Source organism: Mizuhopecten yessoensis, unplaced genomic scaffold (genome assembly GCF_002113885.1).
Source record: "Mizuhopecten yessoensis strain PY_sf001 unplaced genomic scaffold, ASM211388v2 scaffold8863, whole genome shotgun sequence".
NCBI classification, from domain to species: Eukaryota; Metazoa; Mollusca; class Bivalvia; order Pectinida; family Pectinidae; genus Mizuhopecten; species Mizuhopecten yessoensis.
The window spans coordinates 182,228-200,644 of record NW_018407760.1 but is presented as its reverse complement, the minus strand read 5'-3'; the positions used below and the strand labels follow the sequence as shown (position 1 = coordinate 200,644).

Here is an 18,417-nt window from a genome sequence, read left to right as displayed (position 1 = left end):
TGCAGTGAATATGTAAAACACTGTATTTAAAAGCTTTTCAAAATTATTGAGAGACTTGTAAATGTATGGGTAGCAGTCATTCACTTGTCTATCCACAATTTAGTTTCAGCAAGTTAACATCCTTATAAATATTGTTCTGTAACAATATACACAGACTGATGAAAAATTGAAACTTGAACAAAATTCACACGTATTAAAAAGCATGCATACGCTGGTCGATGTCCACACTTTACAAGATAACTTGCTTGAATATATATTGATCAATATACAAACTTAGACGATAAGTTCAAAGTTGAGTGAAATCCATGCATAATTAATTAGCATACTGTACTCTGATTGGTCAATGGTTTTTGCCAAGTAACTTTGTCAGATAAGGCAAGATTCTGAAGAAACTTGGTTGATATCTTATTCAACAACAAAGGCAAAGTTCAAAGATGAACACAATCTGTACATAATCTATTTAATGGTTTAAAATAATCAGGTATTGGTTTAAGGGGTAAATGCCAGTTTCAGTTTTTAATGTTCTATGAAATACATTGTACTGACAAAGGGAAGCAATTCCTTATTCCTATGCAAATTAATTATCCAAAGGTTTAAAATGATATATTCGAGGAAACTTGGTACCCCTCTTCTGTCAAACCTATAAAGATATACTGTACACACAAGAAGAATAACTTCACAGTAGTACACTTTTACATAAAACTATGATTCATAACAAATAAACAGTAAATCCTTCTGTACAATATGATGAGAACTTCGTCTTTATTTTGTTCTCCATTTCAAAAATAATATATATATATCTTTTGCCTTAGCTTTCAGTACTTTGATTTTACATTTCGTGTACCTTTACATTTACGAGATTTCACGAAAATATGATGGGAACCTTCACCAATACATTAACTCTTCATTATGAGATGAATATTAACAAATGAGTATGAAATATCCTCTAAAAGCAATGTAAAAACAACAGTCTGATGATAAAATGTATAAGAACAAATTCTAAAACGTGACATTTGATCTTAAAATTGATTGGTAACAAAAACTTTATCAATCACACCAAGTGATGAAGCAAATTTGGATTTGGAATGTTTTGTGACCTAACACTGAAAGGTTTATTGTAGGCTTGCAACAAATTTCAGTACCAATTATATACCTGTAATCAGCTAAGGTGCATTGCTTTTTGGTAGACACCAGGGATGTGTCTTATGCCCTTTCATTTTTGGGTACACAGGGACTTTGTTGTGCGAAATGAATACTTTCCACCACATTTTATGGACTGAATTTTTGTATACATATTTGAAATAACACAACATCTTCATACTATGAAAATATTTGGTATACAAGAATAATAAGAATAAAAAATCCTATATTTAACATTAAAACAAAATGTTCGATTAAATTCACATTCTGGATGATATATACATTATTAAAGCACTACATGAAAGAAAATGTTCTTTCCTAAGTATTACGATGCAAAAAATACTTTCAGGCTGATATTCCATTTTTCGACCCCCATGCTGTAATTAGGTTAATTAGTCATCTAAATAATTAGTAGAGTGATTCAAAGTAAAAACATCAGATGTATAAAGGATTACAAAGTGTTAAAACAGCAGCATAAATCTTGTAGCACTTCTGAAACAAACGTTATGACGCAGCAGGCTCCTATGAAATTTTAACAAAGATGGTGTATTTTATTTCACTTGTTAGGTACAAGTGTGAGATTAATACCAGATGAGTGATACAGGCTCACAATGGACATCTTATCTATAAATGGCATGTATGACCCGCCGTGGGGTAGGAAGGGTGGGCCCATAATGGAAAAATAGAAGTAAATCTTTGAAAATCTATCTCCTTCAATATTAATGGAGGGATTTCAACCAAATTTGTTATAATCAGCATCCTTTGGCAAAAAGGATTCTATTTCCTATCAGTTGATAGTGAGCCCCCTGTCTCTAGGGGCAGATGGTTTGGGCAAAATCTTTCTCCTTCCTTAAGAATGAAGAAATTTAAATCAAATTTGGTCCAAAGGGAACTCAATTTTGTATAAACAGAAGATGTGTCCCCCCTTGTGTGCAAAGGGATGGGCCTATTATGGGAAATAGATATAACTCTAACATACTGTATGTTATATTGATTTATAGGTGACAAGAAATAGATATAACTAACATACTGTATATTGATTTATAGGTGACAAGAAATAGATATAACTAACATACTGTATATTGATTTATAGGTGACAAGAAATAGATATAACTAACATACTGTATATTGATTTATAGGTGACAAGAAATAGATATAACTTGAACATACTGTATGTTATATTGATTTATAGGTGACAAGAAATAGATATAACTAACATACTGTATGTTATTGATTTATAGGTGACAAGAAATAGATATAACCCTAACATACTGTACATTGATTTATAGGTGAAAAGAAATAGATATAACTAACATACTGTATATTGATTTATAGGTGACAAGAAAATAGATATAACTCTAACGTACTGTATGTTATATTGATTTATAGGTGACAAGAAATAGATATAACAAACATACTGTATATTGATTTATAGGTGACAATAAATAGATATAACTAACATACTGTATATTGATTTATAGGTGACAAGAAATAGATATAACTAACATACTGTATATTGATTTATAGGTGACAAGAAATAGATATAACTAACATACTGTATATTGATTTATAGGTGACAAGAAATAGATATAACTAACATACTGTATATTGATTTATAGGTGACAAGAAATAGATATAACTAACATACTGTATATTGATTTATAGGTGACAAGAAATAGATATAACTAACATACTGTATATTGATTTATAGGTGACAAGAAATAGATATAACTAACATACTGTATATTGATTTATAGGTGACAAGAAATAGATATAACTAACATACTGTATATTGATTTATAGGTGACAAGAAATAGATATAACTAACATACTGTATATTGATTTATAGGTGACAAGAAATAGATATAACTAACATACTGTATATTGATTTATAGGTGACAAGAAATAGATATAACTAACATACTGTATATTGATTTATAGGTGACAAGAAATAGATATAACTAACATACTGTATATTGATTTATAGGTGACAAGAAATAGATATAACTAACATACTGTATATTGATTTATAGGTGACAAGAAATAGATATAACTAACATACTGTATATTGATTTATAGGTGACAAGAAATAGATATAACTAACATACTGTATATTGATTTATAGGTGACAAGAAATAGATATAACTAACATACTGTATATTGATTTATAGGTGACAAGAAATAGATATAACTAACATACTGTATATTGATTTATAGGTGACAAGAAATAGATATAACTAACATACTGTATATTGATTTATAGGTGAGAAGAAATAGATATAACTTGAACATACTGTATGTTATATTGATTTATAGGTGACAAGAAATAGATATAACTAACATACTGTATATTGATTTATAGGTGACAAGAAATAGATATAACTAACATACTGTATATTGATTTATAGGTGACAAGAAATAGATATAACTAACATACTGTATATTGATTTATAGGTGACAAGAAATAGATATAACTAACATACTGTATATTGATTTATAGGTGACAAGAAATAGATATAACTAACATACTGTATATTGATTTATAGGTGACAAGAAATAGATATAACTAACATACTGTATATTGATTTATAGGTGACAAGAAATAGATATAACTAACATACTGTATATTGATTTATAGGTGACAAGAAATAGATATAACTAACATACTGTATATTGATTTATAGGTGACAAGAAATAGATATAACTAACATACTGTATATTGATTTATAGGTGACAAGAAATAGATATAACTAACATACTGTATATTGATTTATAGGTGACAAGAAATAGATATAACTAACATACTGTATATTGATTTATAGGTGACAAGAAATAGATATAACTAACATACTGTATATTGATTTATAGGTGACAAGAAATAGATATAACTAACATACTGTATATTGATTTATAGGTGACAAGAAATAGATATAACTAACATACTGTATATTGATTTATAGGTGACAAGAAATAGATATAACTTGAACATACTGTATGTTATATTGATTTATAGGTGACAAGAAATAGATATAACTTGAACATACTGTATGTTATATTGATTTATAGGTGACAAGAAATTGACTCCTGCTTCGCCTGAAGTTGTTGCACAGATTGTTGCTGAGGCTGAGAAAAAATTGAAAGCACAAAGTCAGGGAAACGAAGATGAAGCTGCCGCTGTTTTTCAGGTACGTAGCAGTACTGGAAAAAAAGCAGACATAGCACACAGTGCCAAGTGTTTGTTTTATGATACCAGAATTATCAATAATGAATAAACAACATGAAATACATACATATAAAATACATTAATACTGGTACATTCAGACTACATTCACACTAAATTGAACCGTTCCATCAATAATTACAACATGTATTCCATATCAAAGATTATAAAAGATCACACAGAGCTGTTTACTGTTATTCTAATAATGCAAAAGAACTTACAGTTTCACATATTATAATTATATATCATAAATCTATCTTCATAAATTTATCATTAGCTACAGCATTTGCATAAAACATAGAAAAAACACATATAAGAATACCTACCTCTTCTACATTAAAAGGTGTTCACACAATTACCGTGTCACATGGCTTTACACATATGTTTCAGTCAATGTATTGCACTTCCTTCACAAATAAATAACACATATATCAAACATTGTTCAGTATTGGATCTTTCATACTTATAGTAAATTGTTTAACTCTTTAATTGAGTCACAGTTTTCAATTAACTGCAACAATACTTTGTGTTAATATCTTTAAATCTTTCTATCATTTAGGCCTAGCAACTGCGGCAAACACCCTGCATTATTCACAGTCATTATGATTTTTGAAAATAATTAGGTTGTTTGATTAAATAATTTACACTGCATGTGAACAGTCAAAAGTTGTAGGATATCACATAACAAGTCAACAGTTGTAGTGTTACAAACACCAATTTATCATGTAGCCAGTCAACAGTTGTAGTGTTACAAACACCAGTTTATCATGTAACCAGTCAACAGTTGTAGTGTTACAAACACCAGTTTATCATGTAGCCAGTCAACAGTTGTAGGGTAACATACACAAGTTTATCATGTAACCATTCAACAGTTTTAGGGTCACAAATACCAGTTGCTCATGTAACCATGTCAACAGTTGTAGGGTAACAAACACCAGTTTATCATGTAACCAGTCAACAGTTGTAGGGTAACATACACCAGTTGATCATGTAGCCAGTCAACAGTTGTAGGGTAACATACACAAGTTTATCATGTAGCCAGTCAACAGTTGTAGGGTCACAAATACTAGTTGATCATGTAACCAGTCAGTAGTTGTAGGGTAACATAACCAGTTTATCATGTAGCCAGTCAGTAGTTGTAGGGTAACATACACAAGTTTATCATGTAACCATTCAACAGTTGTAGGGTCACAAATACCAGTTGATCATGTAACCAGTCAACAGTTGTAGGGTAACATACACCAGTTGATCATGTAACCATTCAACAGTTGTAGGGGTCACAAATACCAGTTGATCATGTAACCAGTCAGTAGTTGTATGGTAACATACACCAGTTGATCATGTAACCAGTCAGTAGTTGTAGGGTAACATACACCAGTTTATCATGTAGCCAGTCAACAGTTGTAGTGTTACAAACACCAGTTTATCATGTAGCCAGTCAGCAGTTGTAGTGTAACATACACAAGTGTATCATGTAACCAGTCAACAGTAGTAGGGTAACAAACACCAGTTTATCATGTAACCAGTCAGCAGTTGTAGTGTAACATACACCAGTTTATCATGTTACCAGTCAACAGTTGTAGGGTAACATACACCAGTTTATCATGTAACAAGTCAGCAGTTGTAGTGTTACAAACACCAGTTTATCACGTTACCAGTCAGCAGTTGTAGTGTTACAAACACCAGTTTATCATGTAACCAGTCAACAGTTGTAGTGTTACAAACACCAGTTTATCATGTAACCAGTCAACAGTTGTAGTGTTACAAACACCAGTTTATCATGTAACCAGTCAACAGTTGTAGTGTTACAAACACCAGTTTATCATGTAACCAGTCAACAGTTGTAGTGTTACAAACACCAGTTTATCATGTAACCAGTCAACAGTTGTAGTGTTACAAACACCAGTTTATCATGTAACCAGTCAACAGTTGTAGTGTTACAAACACCAGTTTATCATGTAACCAGTCAACAGTTGTAGTGTTACAAACACCAGTTTATCATGTAACCAGTCAACAGTTGTAGTGTTACAAACACCAGTTTATCATGTAACCAGTCAACAGTTGTAGTGTTACAAACACCAGTTTATCATGTAACCAGTCAACAGTTGTAGTGTTACAAACACCAGTTTATCATGTAACCAGTCAACAGTTGTAGTGTTACAAACACCAGTTTATCATGTAACCAGTCAACAGTTGTAGTGTTACAAACACCAGTTTATCATGTAACCAGTCAACAGTTGTAGTGTTACAAACACCAGTTTATCATGTAACCAGTCAACAGTTGTAGTGTTACAAACACCAGTTTATCATGTAACCAGTCAACAGTTGTAGTGTTACAAACACCAGTTTATCATGTAACCAGTCAACAGTTGTAGTGTTACAAACACCAGTTTATCATGTAACCAGTCAACAGTTGTAGTGTTACAAACACCAGTTTATCATGTAACCAGTCAACAGTTGTAGTGTTACAAACACCAGTTTATCATGTAACCAGTCAACAGTTGTAGTGTTACAAACACCAGTTTATCATGTAACCAGTCAACAGTTGTAGTGTTACAAACACCAGTTTATCATGTAACCAGTCAACAGTTGTAGTGTTACAAACACCAGTTTATCATGTAACCAGTCAACAGTTGTAGTGTTACAAACACCAGTTTATCATGTAACCAGTCAACAGTTGTAGTGTTACAAACACCAGTTTATCATGTAACCAGTCAACAGTTGTAGTGTTACAAACACCAGTTTATCATGTAACCAGTCAACAGTTGTAGTGTTACAAACACCAGTTTATCATGTAACCAGTCAACAGTTGTAGTGTTACAAACACCAGTTTATCATGTAACCAGTCAACAGTTGTAGTGTTACAAACACCAGTTTATCATGTAACCAGTCAACAGTTGTAGTGTTACAAACACCAGTTTATCATGTAACCAGTCAACAGTTGTAGTGTTACAAACACCAGTTTATCATGTAACCAGTCAACAGTTGTAGTGTTACAAACACCAGTTTATCATGTAACCAGTCAACAGTTGTAGTGTTACAAACACCAGTTTATCATGTAACCAGTCAACAGTTGTAGTGTTACAAACACCAGTTTATCATGTAACCAGTCAACAGTTGTAGTGTTACAAACACCAGTTTATCATGTAACCAGTCAACAGTTGTAGTGTTACAAACACCAGTTTATCATGTAACCAGTCAACAGTTGTAGTGTTACAAACACCAGTTTATCATGTAACCAGTCAACAGTTGTAGTGTTACAAACACCAGTTTATCATGTAACCAGTCAACAGTTGTAGTGTTACAAACACCAGTTTATCATGTAACCAGTCAACAGTTGTAGTGTTACAAACACCAGTTTATCATGTAACCAGTCAACAGTTGTAGTGTTACAAACACCAGTTTATCATGTAACCAGTCAACAGTTGTAGTGTTACAAACACCAGTTTATCATGTAACCAGTCAACAGTTGTAGTGTTACAAACACCAGTTTATCATGTAACCAGTCAACAGTTGTAGTGTTACAAACACCAGTTTATCATGTAACCAGTCAACAGTTGTAGTGTTACAAACACCAGTTTATCATGTAACCAGTCAACAGTTGTAGTGTTACAAACACCAGTTTATCATGTAACCAGTCAACAGTTGTAGTGTTACAAACACCAGTTTATCATGTAACCAGTCAACAGTTGTAGTGTTACAAACACCAGTTTATCATGTAACCAGTCAACAGTTGTAGTGTTACAAACACCAGTTTATCATGTAACCAGTCAACAGTTGTAGTGTTACAAACACCAGTTTATCATGTAACCAGTCAACAGTTGTAGTGTTACAAACACCAGTTTATCATGTAACCAGTCAACAGTTGTAGTGTTACAAACACCAGTTTATCATGTAACCAGTCAACAGTTGTAGTGTTACAAACACCAGTTTATCATGTAACCAGTCAACAGTTGTAGTGTTACAAACACCAGTTTATCATGTAACCAGTCAACAGTTGTAGTGTTACAAACACCAGTTTATCATGTAACCAGTCAACAGTTGTAGTGTTACAAACACCAGTTTATCATGTAACCAGTCAACAGTTGTAGTGTTACAAACACCAGTTTATCATGTAACCAGTCAACAGTTGTAGTGTTACAAACACCAGTTTATCATGTAACCAGTCAACAGTTGTAGTGTTACAAACACCAGTTTATCATGTAACCAGTCAACAGTTGTAGTGTTACAAACACCAGTTTATCATGTAACCAGTCAACAGTTGTAGTGTTACAAACACCAGTTTATCATGTAACCAGTCAACAGTTGTAGTGTTACAAACACCAGTTTATCATGTAACCAGTCAACAGTTGTAGTGTTACAAACACCAGTTTATCATGTAACCAGTCAACAGTTGTAGTGTTACAAACACCAGTTTATCATGTAACCAGTCAACAGTTGTAGTGTTACAAACACCAGTTTATCATGTAACCAGTCAACAGTTGTAGTGTTACAAACACCAGTTTATCATGTAACCAGTCAACAGTTGTAGTGTTACAAACACCAGTTTATCATGTAACCAGTCAACAGTTGTAGTGTTACAAACACCAGTTTATCATGTAACCAGTCAACAGTTGTAGTGTTACAAACACCAGTTTATCATGTAACCAGTCAACAGTTGTAGTGTTACAAACACCAGTTTATCATGTAACCAGTCAACAGTTGTAGTGTTACAAACACCAGTTTATCATGTAACCAGTCAACAGTTGTAGTGTTACAAACACCAGTTTATCATGTAACCAGTCAACAGTTGTAGTGTTACAAACACCAGTTTATCATGTAGCCAGTCAACAGTTGTAGTGTTACAAACACCAGTTTATCATGTAGCCAGTCAACAGTTGTAGTGTTACAAACACCAGTTTATCATGTAGCCAGTCAGCAGTTGTAGTGATACAAACACCAGTTGATCATGTAACCAGTCAACAGTTGTAGGGTAACAAACACCAGTTTATCATGTAACCAGTCAACAATGGTAGGGTAACATACACCAGTTTATCAGGTAACCATGTCAACAGTTGTAGGGTAACATAAACCAGTTTATCATGTAACCAGTCAACAGTTGTAGTGTAACAAACACCAGTTTATCATGTAGCCAGTCAGCAGTTGTAGTGTTACAAACACCAGTTGATCATGTAACCAGTCAACAGTTGTAGGGTAACATACACCAGTTTATCATGTAACCAGTCAACAGTAATAGGGTAACATACACCAGTTTATCATGTAACCAGTCAGCAGTTGTAGTGTTACCAACACTAGTTTATCATGTAACCAGTCAACAGTTGTAGGGTAACATACACCAGTTTATCATGTAACCAGTCAACAGTAATAGGGTAACATACACCAGTTTATCATGTAACCAGTCAGCAGTTGTAGTGTTACCAACACTAGTTTATCATGTAACCAGTCAACAGTTGTAGGGTAACATACACCAGTTTATCATGTAACCAGTCAACAGTAATAGGGTAACATACACCAGTTTATCATGTAACCAGTCAACAGTTGTAGTGTTACAAACACCAGTTGATCATGTAGCCAGTCAACTGTTGTAGGTACCAGGTTATTATGTTATTAGTTAGCTGTTGTAAGGTAAAAAAAAATGATGATGTTGAGTTCTCGACCTGATTAGGTCTCGGTTGTCATTCATCAAGGTTAAAGGATAAAAAATCATGGGAAAATTAGGATGGGAGAGTGGGAATAGGATATATATTGGAGTGAGCCTCTGCTCATATTGCTTTTATTTCCCCAACTCAATTCATTTTGCAAGATTTAAAATGCTCATATTGCTTTTATTTCCCCAACTCAATTCATTTTGCAAGATTTTAAATAAATAAAATAATACTTTCATTACATGATCACTTTGCCTATATGATAAAATCACTGATTATATATTTCATCATTTAAGGATCCCCATGCCACTGCCAAAAACTGCAATTAAGTTTTTGAAACTGTTTTTTCCGGGATGACTATTGCTTTGATAAATCATTTCTGAAAAGAAAGCCATACCTTACTGGACTTTTATGAGAAATAATAAAGATGAAATAAACAAAATATAGTTTTGAGTAAACCACTTAACTTCAGATTGTTGAACTATCGCTTTAACTGATGGAGCTACCTGGTCATTGGGTCATGCCCCAACTGTTCTACAGTTATATCTAAACAGAGGTGAAGGGAAGGTAATGTATATAGGAGAAACCACAATACAGTGGGACAGGGATCCTTAACCTACACCTTGTAATATATGTTTTTACTGTCAATTTCAGGCGAGCATGTCAGTCTCCAGGCCTGTTACCACACCAGCAGCCTCATTGAGCTATCAGAGTAATATTTCTGCCAACTGTACCCAATCTCCACAGAGTGCCATGGCTACAAACATTCCAAACGACTCTCTCGTGTCACAGTATACAAGTCCAAAAGAAGTAACGTCCACAGGAGAGACAACTCCAAACTCACTGATGGCTGGTTCAACACCTTCCCAAACCTCACCTGTGGGTGATGGCATTTGTAAAGAAGAAACCTTATCAGTGGGAAAAACTCCAACAAGACTGGATGTTTCCTCGTCTCATTCAATGGAACTTATACAGATACCCGCTGGCAGCATTACCACTGTGACAGAGAAGATGTCATGGTTTGGTGGAGGTGGTCTTGCCCCTCTATCTGCCCCTATCAAGGAGAAGCCTTTTCCCGGGGGGAGGGATATTTACCCCTCAGGGGGAGAAGACAGTGAGAGCGAGGTTGGCTCAGGGGTAGGGGACAGTGTGTCAAGTGCTACCAGTGAACTTGATAATGTAATTCAAAATGACATGGACAGTTTTCTGAAATCTCTTCCACCTTTAAAGCAGGTAGATTTGAGTATGTTTGCATCAAAATCTCATGTAGTACGTAGCTACTCTCCCCCTGTGAAAGAGACCTCTTTCCGTCCTCTTCAATCAACCACTGCTGCTAGTTTGACTTTTTTGACCTCTGAAACTGATGGGTCTAGTTTATCACATCACCAACTAAGTTCTAATGAAGTACACCCTACATCTCCCTTTAGTGATTCTGGGTTAGAAACCACACCTATAGAATTTCAACCCTCAAAGTTGTTATCTAGTACACCAAGTAAACCTAGCCTTGTCATACCTCAGACTGGACCTTTGTTTAAACAACTACACAAAATGCTACCAAAACGACCTAAAGCAACCACTGAAATTAAGTCTGATGACCAACAGCTTGATCTTGTACTTAGAGAAAAGGCCAAACTCGAAGGTCAGTTGGAGATGTTGTCAGAGGAAGCCAATCTGACTCGTCAGGAGCGGGCAGAGCTACAAGCAAAACTTACCTCACTGAAACTGCAACTGGAGTCAAATTGTCAGTCAGCCAGTGATGCACAGTGTAAAGCTCTTAGAACAGAGATTGAAAAAATACAGCGATCAAAGCATCTTTTAGAACAGTCCTTAGGTTCTGCTCATAAATTTCTCGAAGAGAAAAACTCAGAGTTTGTTATTCAACAAGAGGAACTCCGATTGTCACAGGAGATTAATGACAAACTCCAGATCAGGATGAAAGAGGTTCGGGATGACCTACGTGCAAAAGAAATGACAATTCAGGCTCTTAAAAATAAAATCGCTGAACTGTATGTTGAGGTGCAAACAGCGCTACAAGCTAAAATGGAGTCTGAAAATGATTCCAGGACTTCACGAAATGATCTTGTGGCCTTAATTAATACCAAAGACTGGTACCAGCAACAGTTGAAGGCTGCACAGGTTGCTAGAACCACGTTACAACATGAGCTGACCACACTTCAAGCACAGGTTACCTCACAGAGCAGCATCATTGAACGACTCCGCACAGAAAACACCAAGCTCCGTCAGCAGACCAAAGATATACAACAGAAAGCCTTGAAGGATAAAGAAATGCTGGCGAAGCATCTGGAACACATCGAGTCGGATATGATGCATAGAGAAGCTGCCTTCCAGGAAATCCAACGTGAGCGAGTTCTAATGGAGGATACATTTGATACCAAGCTGCAGTCGGTGGAGCAGGAACGTTCACGAGCGCAAACACTGATGAATATGACTTCTGAATTGGAAAAATATCTTGACAAGGCCCAGTGTGACCTAAAGAAAAAGCAATCACAAATTCTCACCTTGGAAAGTGAGCAAATAGATCTGATGAAAAAATTAGCTCTGTCACAGGAATGTGTAATTGAACGGGACCTTGCTGTTGAGGAAATGCAACAGAAGCTGATAGAAGTGGAAAGCAGTTTGAAGGGTTTCAAGTTGAGTCTTAGCGAGAGGGAATCAGAAATCTGGAAACTAAAGGAGGAGAAGGCTGCAGTGGAAATTTCTCTCCAGGCAGCCCGTGAGGAGAAGCAATCTGTGGACAATGCCCTTACTTGCTTGAAAGACAATATGGGAAAGGTGGAAAAGAATTTCCGTCACATGAAGCAAGAATTAGGAAATAGAACCTCAGAGTACAATGAACAGGAAAAAGAGGCAACTGCACTTCAAGAGGAATTAAACATTATTAGGGAGAATTTAGAGAAAGAACAGAAAAGCAATCATGCTGTGGATAGAGAGAAAAAAGAACATCAGCAGGTTGTGGACGAGATGAGAACGCATAAAGTCCATCTTGAAGAAGAGGTAAAGTTCCTTCATACAGAGTTGGAGGCTCTGAAAGGTAGTGGAGTAGAAAAGGAGAAGATGGTGGAATGTTTGGAAGCAGAGTTATTCAGGTCTAAGCAAAAACTTTCTCAGATTGAACAGAAGCTCAGAGAAGACAAACCATCTCCTGCTTTGGAGGAACTTCAGAATGAAAATGCTGATTTAAAAAGCATGCTGAAGAAGTCAGATAAACAGCACCAAAAAGATTTAACAAAGCAAAAGGCTAAAGTTGCCAAGCTCAATGTAGATCTGAAGTCTCTTCAAAGTGAGCTTGCACAGAGACAAAGTGTTTTTGAGTCGAACATTGAATTGTTAACTGGTAAGTTACGGGAGATGTCTATGGAGAAGGAACAGATGGAGACAGAGTTGTCGATGGCACACCGGAAGTACGATCTGAGCATGCTGCAACAACAGGATCAGCTGAAGACCGAATTACAGGTAATTTTGTAGTTAAGAACCACATAACTATATTTGTTAGAGAAATGTAATTATATAATTTCCTTTTACTTTCATAAAAGATTATGAATAAGACATTTTTCTTAAGGGCCCCGCATCGGATGATGTGGGTGCCCTATGGTAATCCGGTTGTCCGTTACCTGGTTATAACTGGTAAAAAGCTGCTTTGTTTACATTGTATCTGCCTGTACACCCGTTTCAATTAATTATAAGGTCGTTTCAAAACAATTTTGGTACATGGATGTGATATATTAATTAGTGCTGGGAATTGGTCCGATTTTGAAGATCTATTATCGAACATTCAAGATCGATCGGTAATCGATCGAAATAAGTGCCAAAAGGAAGGTATTAAATAAATTGACATTTTGTCCAATCATTAAAAAAATTTGATATAACTACGTGTTATTTTGCTAATAACTTTATCTAAGAGACGTTCATATGATGAGAAAAGGTACTTCAGATATTGACAATGACCGGTAGATTACCGTTTGAAAAGTGAACATACCTTTTCCTATCTCCTGCAGACGAGTCATGATGATAGCGATCGTAACACAAACAAATCAGGTTATGCATTTTGGGTTAAGTACTTGATATGACATTTATTATTATCAGGTGAAAGCGGGGGATATTAATTTGAGTTTGTCCGTCTATCTGTCTGTCTGTCACGTTTTGTTTCCCTGTAATAACTACAACACATGTTAACCGATTTTCTTCAAACTTGGTCACAGGGTTAAATGCGTTAAGGGCTCGGCGAAGTTCGATGACCACGATCACTTTCAGCGGACTTTATTTGGCGAAGTTATGGCCCCTTGAAGAACGAAAAACGCCATCATCGCCGCGCTTCGTTTCTGTGCAATGACTACAACAAATATTAACAGATTTTCTTTTAACTTGGTCACAGGGTTAAATGCCTTAAGGGCTCAGCCAAGTTCGATGTTAACTTCCAGCGGACTTAATTTCCTGGAGTTATGACCCCTTGAATAACGAATAACATCATTATCTGCTGTTTCTGTTCATTAAGTCTCTCAAATATTATCCGATGTCTTCAAACTAGGTAACAGGGTTCAACGCATTAAGGGCTCGGCCAACTTTGACAACTACTTTAATCAAACTCCATTTGGCAGAGTTATGGCACCTTGATTAACGAAAAACGTCATTATCTGCAGTTTCCGCTTAATAACTCTAGCAAATATTAGACACAAATTCCTTCAAACTTGATAACAATGTTTGTGTTCCTCTGTCTTTCCACCCATCTTGGACACTCTTTGGTTTCGTGTGATAATTGCTGTAGATATTGTTCAGATGTTTCAACTTATTCCTTATGCACGTCCAACTCATGCTAAGTTTGCCATCCAATGTGATTTGTGCATATTTACAGATAATCAATGAGGTATAGGGCTTTTTTTTCTTCAAGTTTCAAGTTACTGAAGCATCGTAAAAATAGTCTGCTTTGATTATTAGCTCACCTTGCCAGAAGGGCCAAGTGAGCTTATGGCATGGTGCGGCTTCCGTCGTCCGTCCGTCGTCCGTCCGTCGTCCGTCATCCGTCCGTCCGGCATCCGTCCGGTGTCAACTTTTTACTTTAAACAACTTCTTCTGAATAACCAAAAGGGCTAGGGTAAGGATATTTGGCCAGAAGCATGCTGGGATGAAGGGCTACCAAGTTTGTTCAAATTAATGACCTTTGCCCATTTTTTCTGAATTACTTTAAACTTTAAGTCATGGAGCTGATATTTTGCCTGTAGCTTTATTTTAGTCCTCTTTTAAGGTTACAATTGTGAAATTAATACCAGGTGAGCGATGCAGGCCCATTGGGCCTCTTGTTTTCCCCTTGGACTAGATTTGAAGAGGATGTATTGATTGTCCATGCTTCTAGTATAAACATATTTTTTTATAATCCCTTATCGGTCAAATAAGTCTGTAGTTATGACAATGCAACTAGGGCTTCGTAATTCACGCCACGTGTTGGTGAGTGAAAAAAAGAACAACACGGTCCATCGATCGTGACTGCAAATCATTTCAATTAGTAGAGCTATTGTTAACGGGTAATCACAGATATAGTGTTAGCTAATTACTGCATTGTAATTTGTATTGACTGTAGTGTTGAGAAGTGTCAATAATTTATGCTGAACTGTGACATGACCTGGTTTGAAGTGACGATACCCAAACCGCCATAATGAGCCCTTCTCACTGATCGTAATTAAGATCAATAAAGGGTGTCTAATTATGTCTTTCACCAGGAGATATGCACCAGCGGTTACTAAACATCAAATTACTTATTAATTGATATGTTTTTGTAAGCAAGTAAATGTTTTATGTGAAATATTGCTAAAATGAAGTGATGGATGCCGATATGCGCACACGTGTGTGTCATGTGTGATCAGATATTTCAAAGGAAACAAACTTACTTACACCTTACTTAGCCTAGCCGAGCTTTTGAAAGGGGTGTACACGTGGAAAAGTGTGCACACACTTTTATGGTGGACTGAACATACCCACACAGGACGATTTGGAAGGCTAACATATTCACCCAAAACAGTACGGAAGGAAAATACAGTTGAATCTGCTCAAGCGACCATCTGTTTTATATGACCACTTTTCATTCCTCCCGACAGTTTTTTCTATGTCATTTATTTGTATTAAGAACTTTCCACCCTTCGTAATACAAATGTTTTTCTTGTCGTATTTTTGTGTCGTCATTTCCGTATTGCGTATCGGGCATTCCATTACCGTAGTGTAAATTACAGTAACACCGGGTAAACAATAGTACACGTGCGTGACGATGATATGTCAACACCCGATATTGAGACTTAACTTTGAAATGTGTAATCACACGTACTTCAGAAATAAAGCTTATGATACAAAGACATTAATTAACTCACGGGAAAACACTGACATACGATCAGAGGACTTCAAGAATGTCGTATATGAGGCGCATGGAATGCAGACTGATGTGTTTTGTTTACCGACCTCACCTGTACATATCACGTGCTAACAGTAGTTCACAAGCTCTTGGTCGCTACGACTTTTGTTGTCGAGCGAGTTACGCTCTGTCAGATAAATTGGTTCACAAATGCAATTACAATAAATCTGTGAAAATAGTGGTTTGTAAAATATCAAGATCCCTATAAAATGCAAGTGCATGTGCGTGCACGTAATGACGGCATACCATGCGATAGCCTATGGCTACATATGTACCTGACATGTTGATATACCATGCGTAAGCGGGCTATGGAATAATGTCCAAAGTGTACATGATTGAGAGTAATTTTGTTCCATAAAAGAACAGTAAATTGACAATTAAATATAGTAATTTAATTTATTTCCGTCGTTTTTGGTATAGCAAAGAAAATAAATGTCATTGTATAAATTCTATCCCTCTGCAAAAAGTTCCGATTTTTTTCAAAGTAGACAACTCTCATCATGATCTAAATTATTGTAAAATGTAAAATAAATTAATTATAAAGACTGTGTGTATTTGGTTCAATTTTTCACTCTTTTTGTATGAAACTATGTGTCCTGTTTGCTTTTAGCTCGTATTGAGTAACTTTTATCCATACAATTTCAATAAAAAATGCTTTTTGTAACATGTTGTAGATATTTTATGATAAATAAAATATTTGTAGGGTTGATTAGCAATGTTTCTTTTAAATATTTTGCTGTTTCAATAGTTTCGAACAATGCCACACGCTCAAAAAATGTGAAAGTGTTGAATTTAACAAAAATTCAATTTTTCGGTATTTTTTACAAAAAGATCCCCAGTTTATCGGAATGCTTAGATTTTCATAAAATCATCTCTACATAGTGACATAACCATTATGTGAAAATTTCATTGAATTCTGCTGGATAATTGCGAAAGGGTGGAGCTTCCTTAAGTGACCAACTGTCTAACGCGACCAGCGACCACCCAATACTGGCCCCAAAATTACGTTAAACGACCACATTTGATACATTTTAGCGATCATGTTTGGCGAAAATATACCAAACGGTCGTTGAAATAGTTGTGCAACTCCAAATTTGCGAATGTCACTACATTTGACGAAGGGCTACTTTACGATCTTATCACCAAGTTCAGTGAACAAATTTGACAAAAAACAATTTCAAACTTAGAATACATTCGTTGATGTGCATAAACAAATATAAAGTCATTTTTCTTCCTGCCGATATTGTTGATTTAGGAGTGAAAATACCAACTGATCGCAGTTGAGCAAAACTATTTTGATTGCGCGAGTGTCCTGCTAGGCAATGTAACCGTTAACCCTACCATATCCTCCATCTGATTGGATGAAGTACACTGGCAGGGTTTCATTCTTGAAATCGGGTCTGTATAGAGATGTTCACGAGAGCACTCTCGTGGGAAATTAACATTAGATATCAGCGCAACTGTGCACTAAACGTGTTTCTACCACAATGCGCTGTGTTATTCCACTCTCAGATCATTGTATAAACATGCAGACTGTTGATATTTAGTCAGTAGCATGCTGGGATCAAGGACTACTATGATTGTTAAAGTGAATGACTTTGACTTATATTGAAGGTCACAGGGGTCAAATTTGTTTAAAATCTTTAAACGACCTCTTCTGAATAACCATGGGTCCCAGGATAATAATAAATAATAATATACAGCATTTATATAGTGCCCTATATAATTTGTAAAATTACTCTAAGGCGCTTTACAACATATGGATAATAGTAATGGTTATAATTGTGAAAACAAACAACAAAGGCTTGCAATCACTTTCATACATTTAACAAGCAATGTGCACATAATTGAACAAATAAAAGGGTGGTATTTACATGACGTCTTTGCAAAGATTCTAAAATGCAGACGTGAAGAGGTGAGTTTTTATGTCCCTCTTGAACTTGGCCAGGGTATTCGACTTCCTAATAGCAGATGGTAAGCTATTCCACAACGTAGCC

At 35.5% G+C, this 18,417-nt stretch overlaps 1 protein-coding gene across 1 annotated transcript in view; it reads left to right on the top strand.

Annotated features, from left to right (window-relative positions):
* LOC110456833 (golgin subfamily A member 3-like) overlaps window positions 1–18,417 on the top strand; it is a 93,193-nt gene that overhangs the window by 22,788 nt on the left and 51,988 nt on the right. The window contains exons 5-6 of the mRNA XM_021507827.1: window positions 4,207–4,325; window positions 10,660–13,479. Of these exons, the coding sequence (XP_021363502.1) occupies window positions 4,207–4,325; window positions 10,660–13,479 (2,939 nt within the window). The remainder of the gene's footprint in view (window positions 1–4,206; window positions 4,326–10,659; window positions 13,480–18,417) is intronic.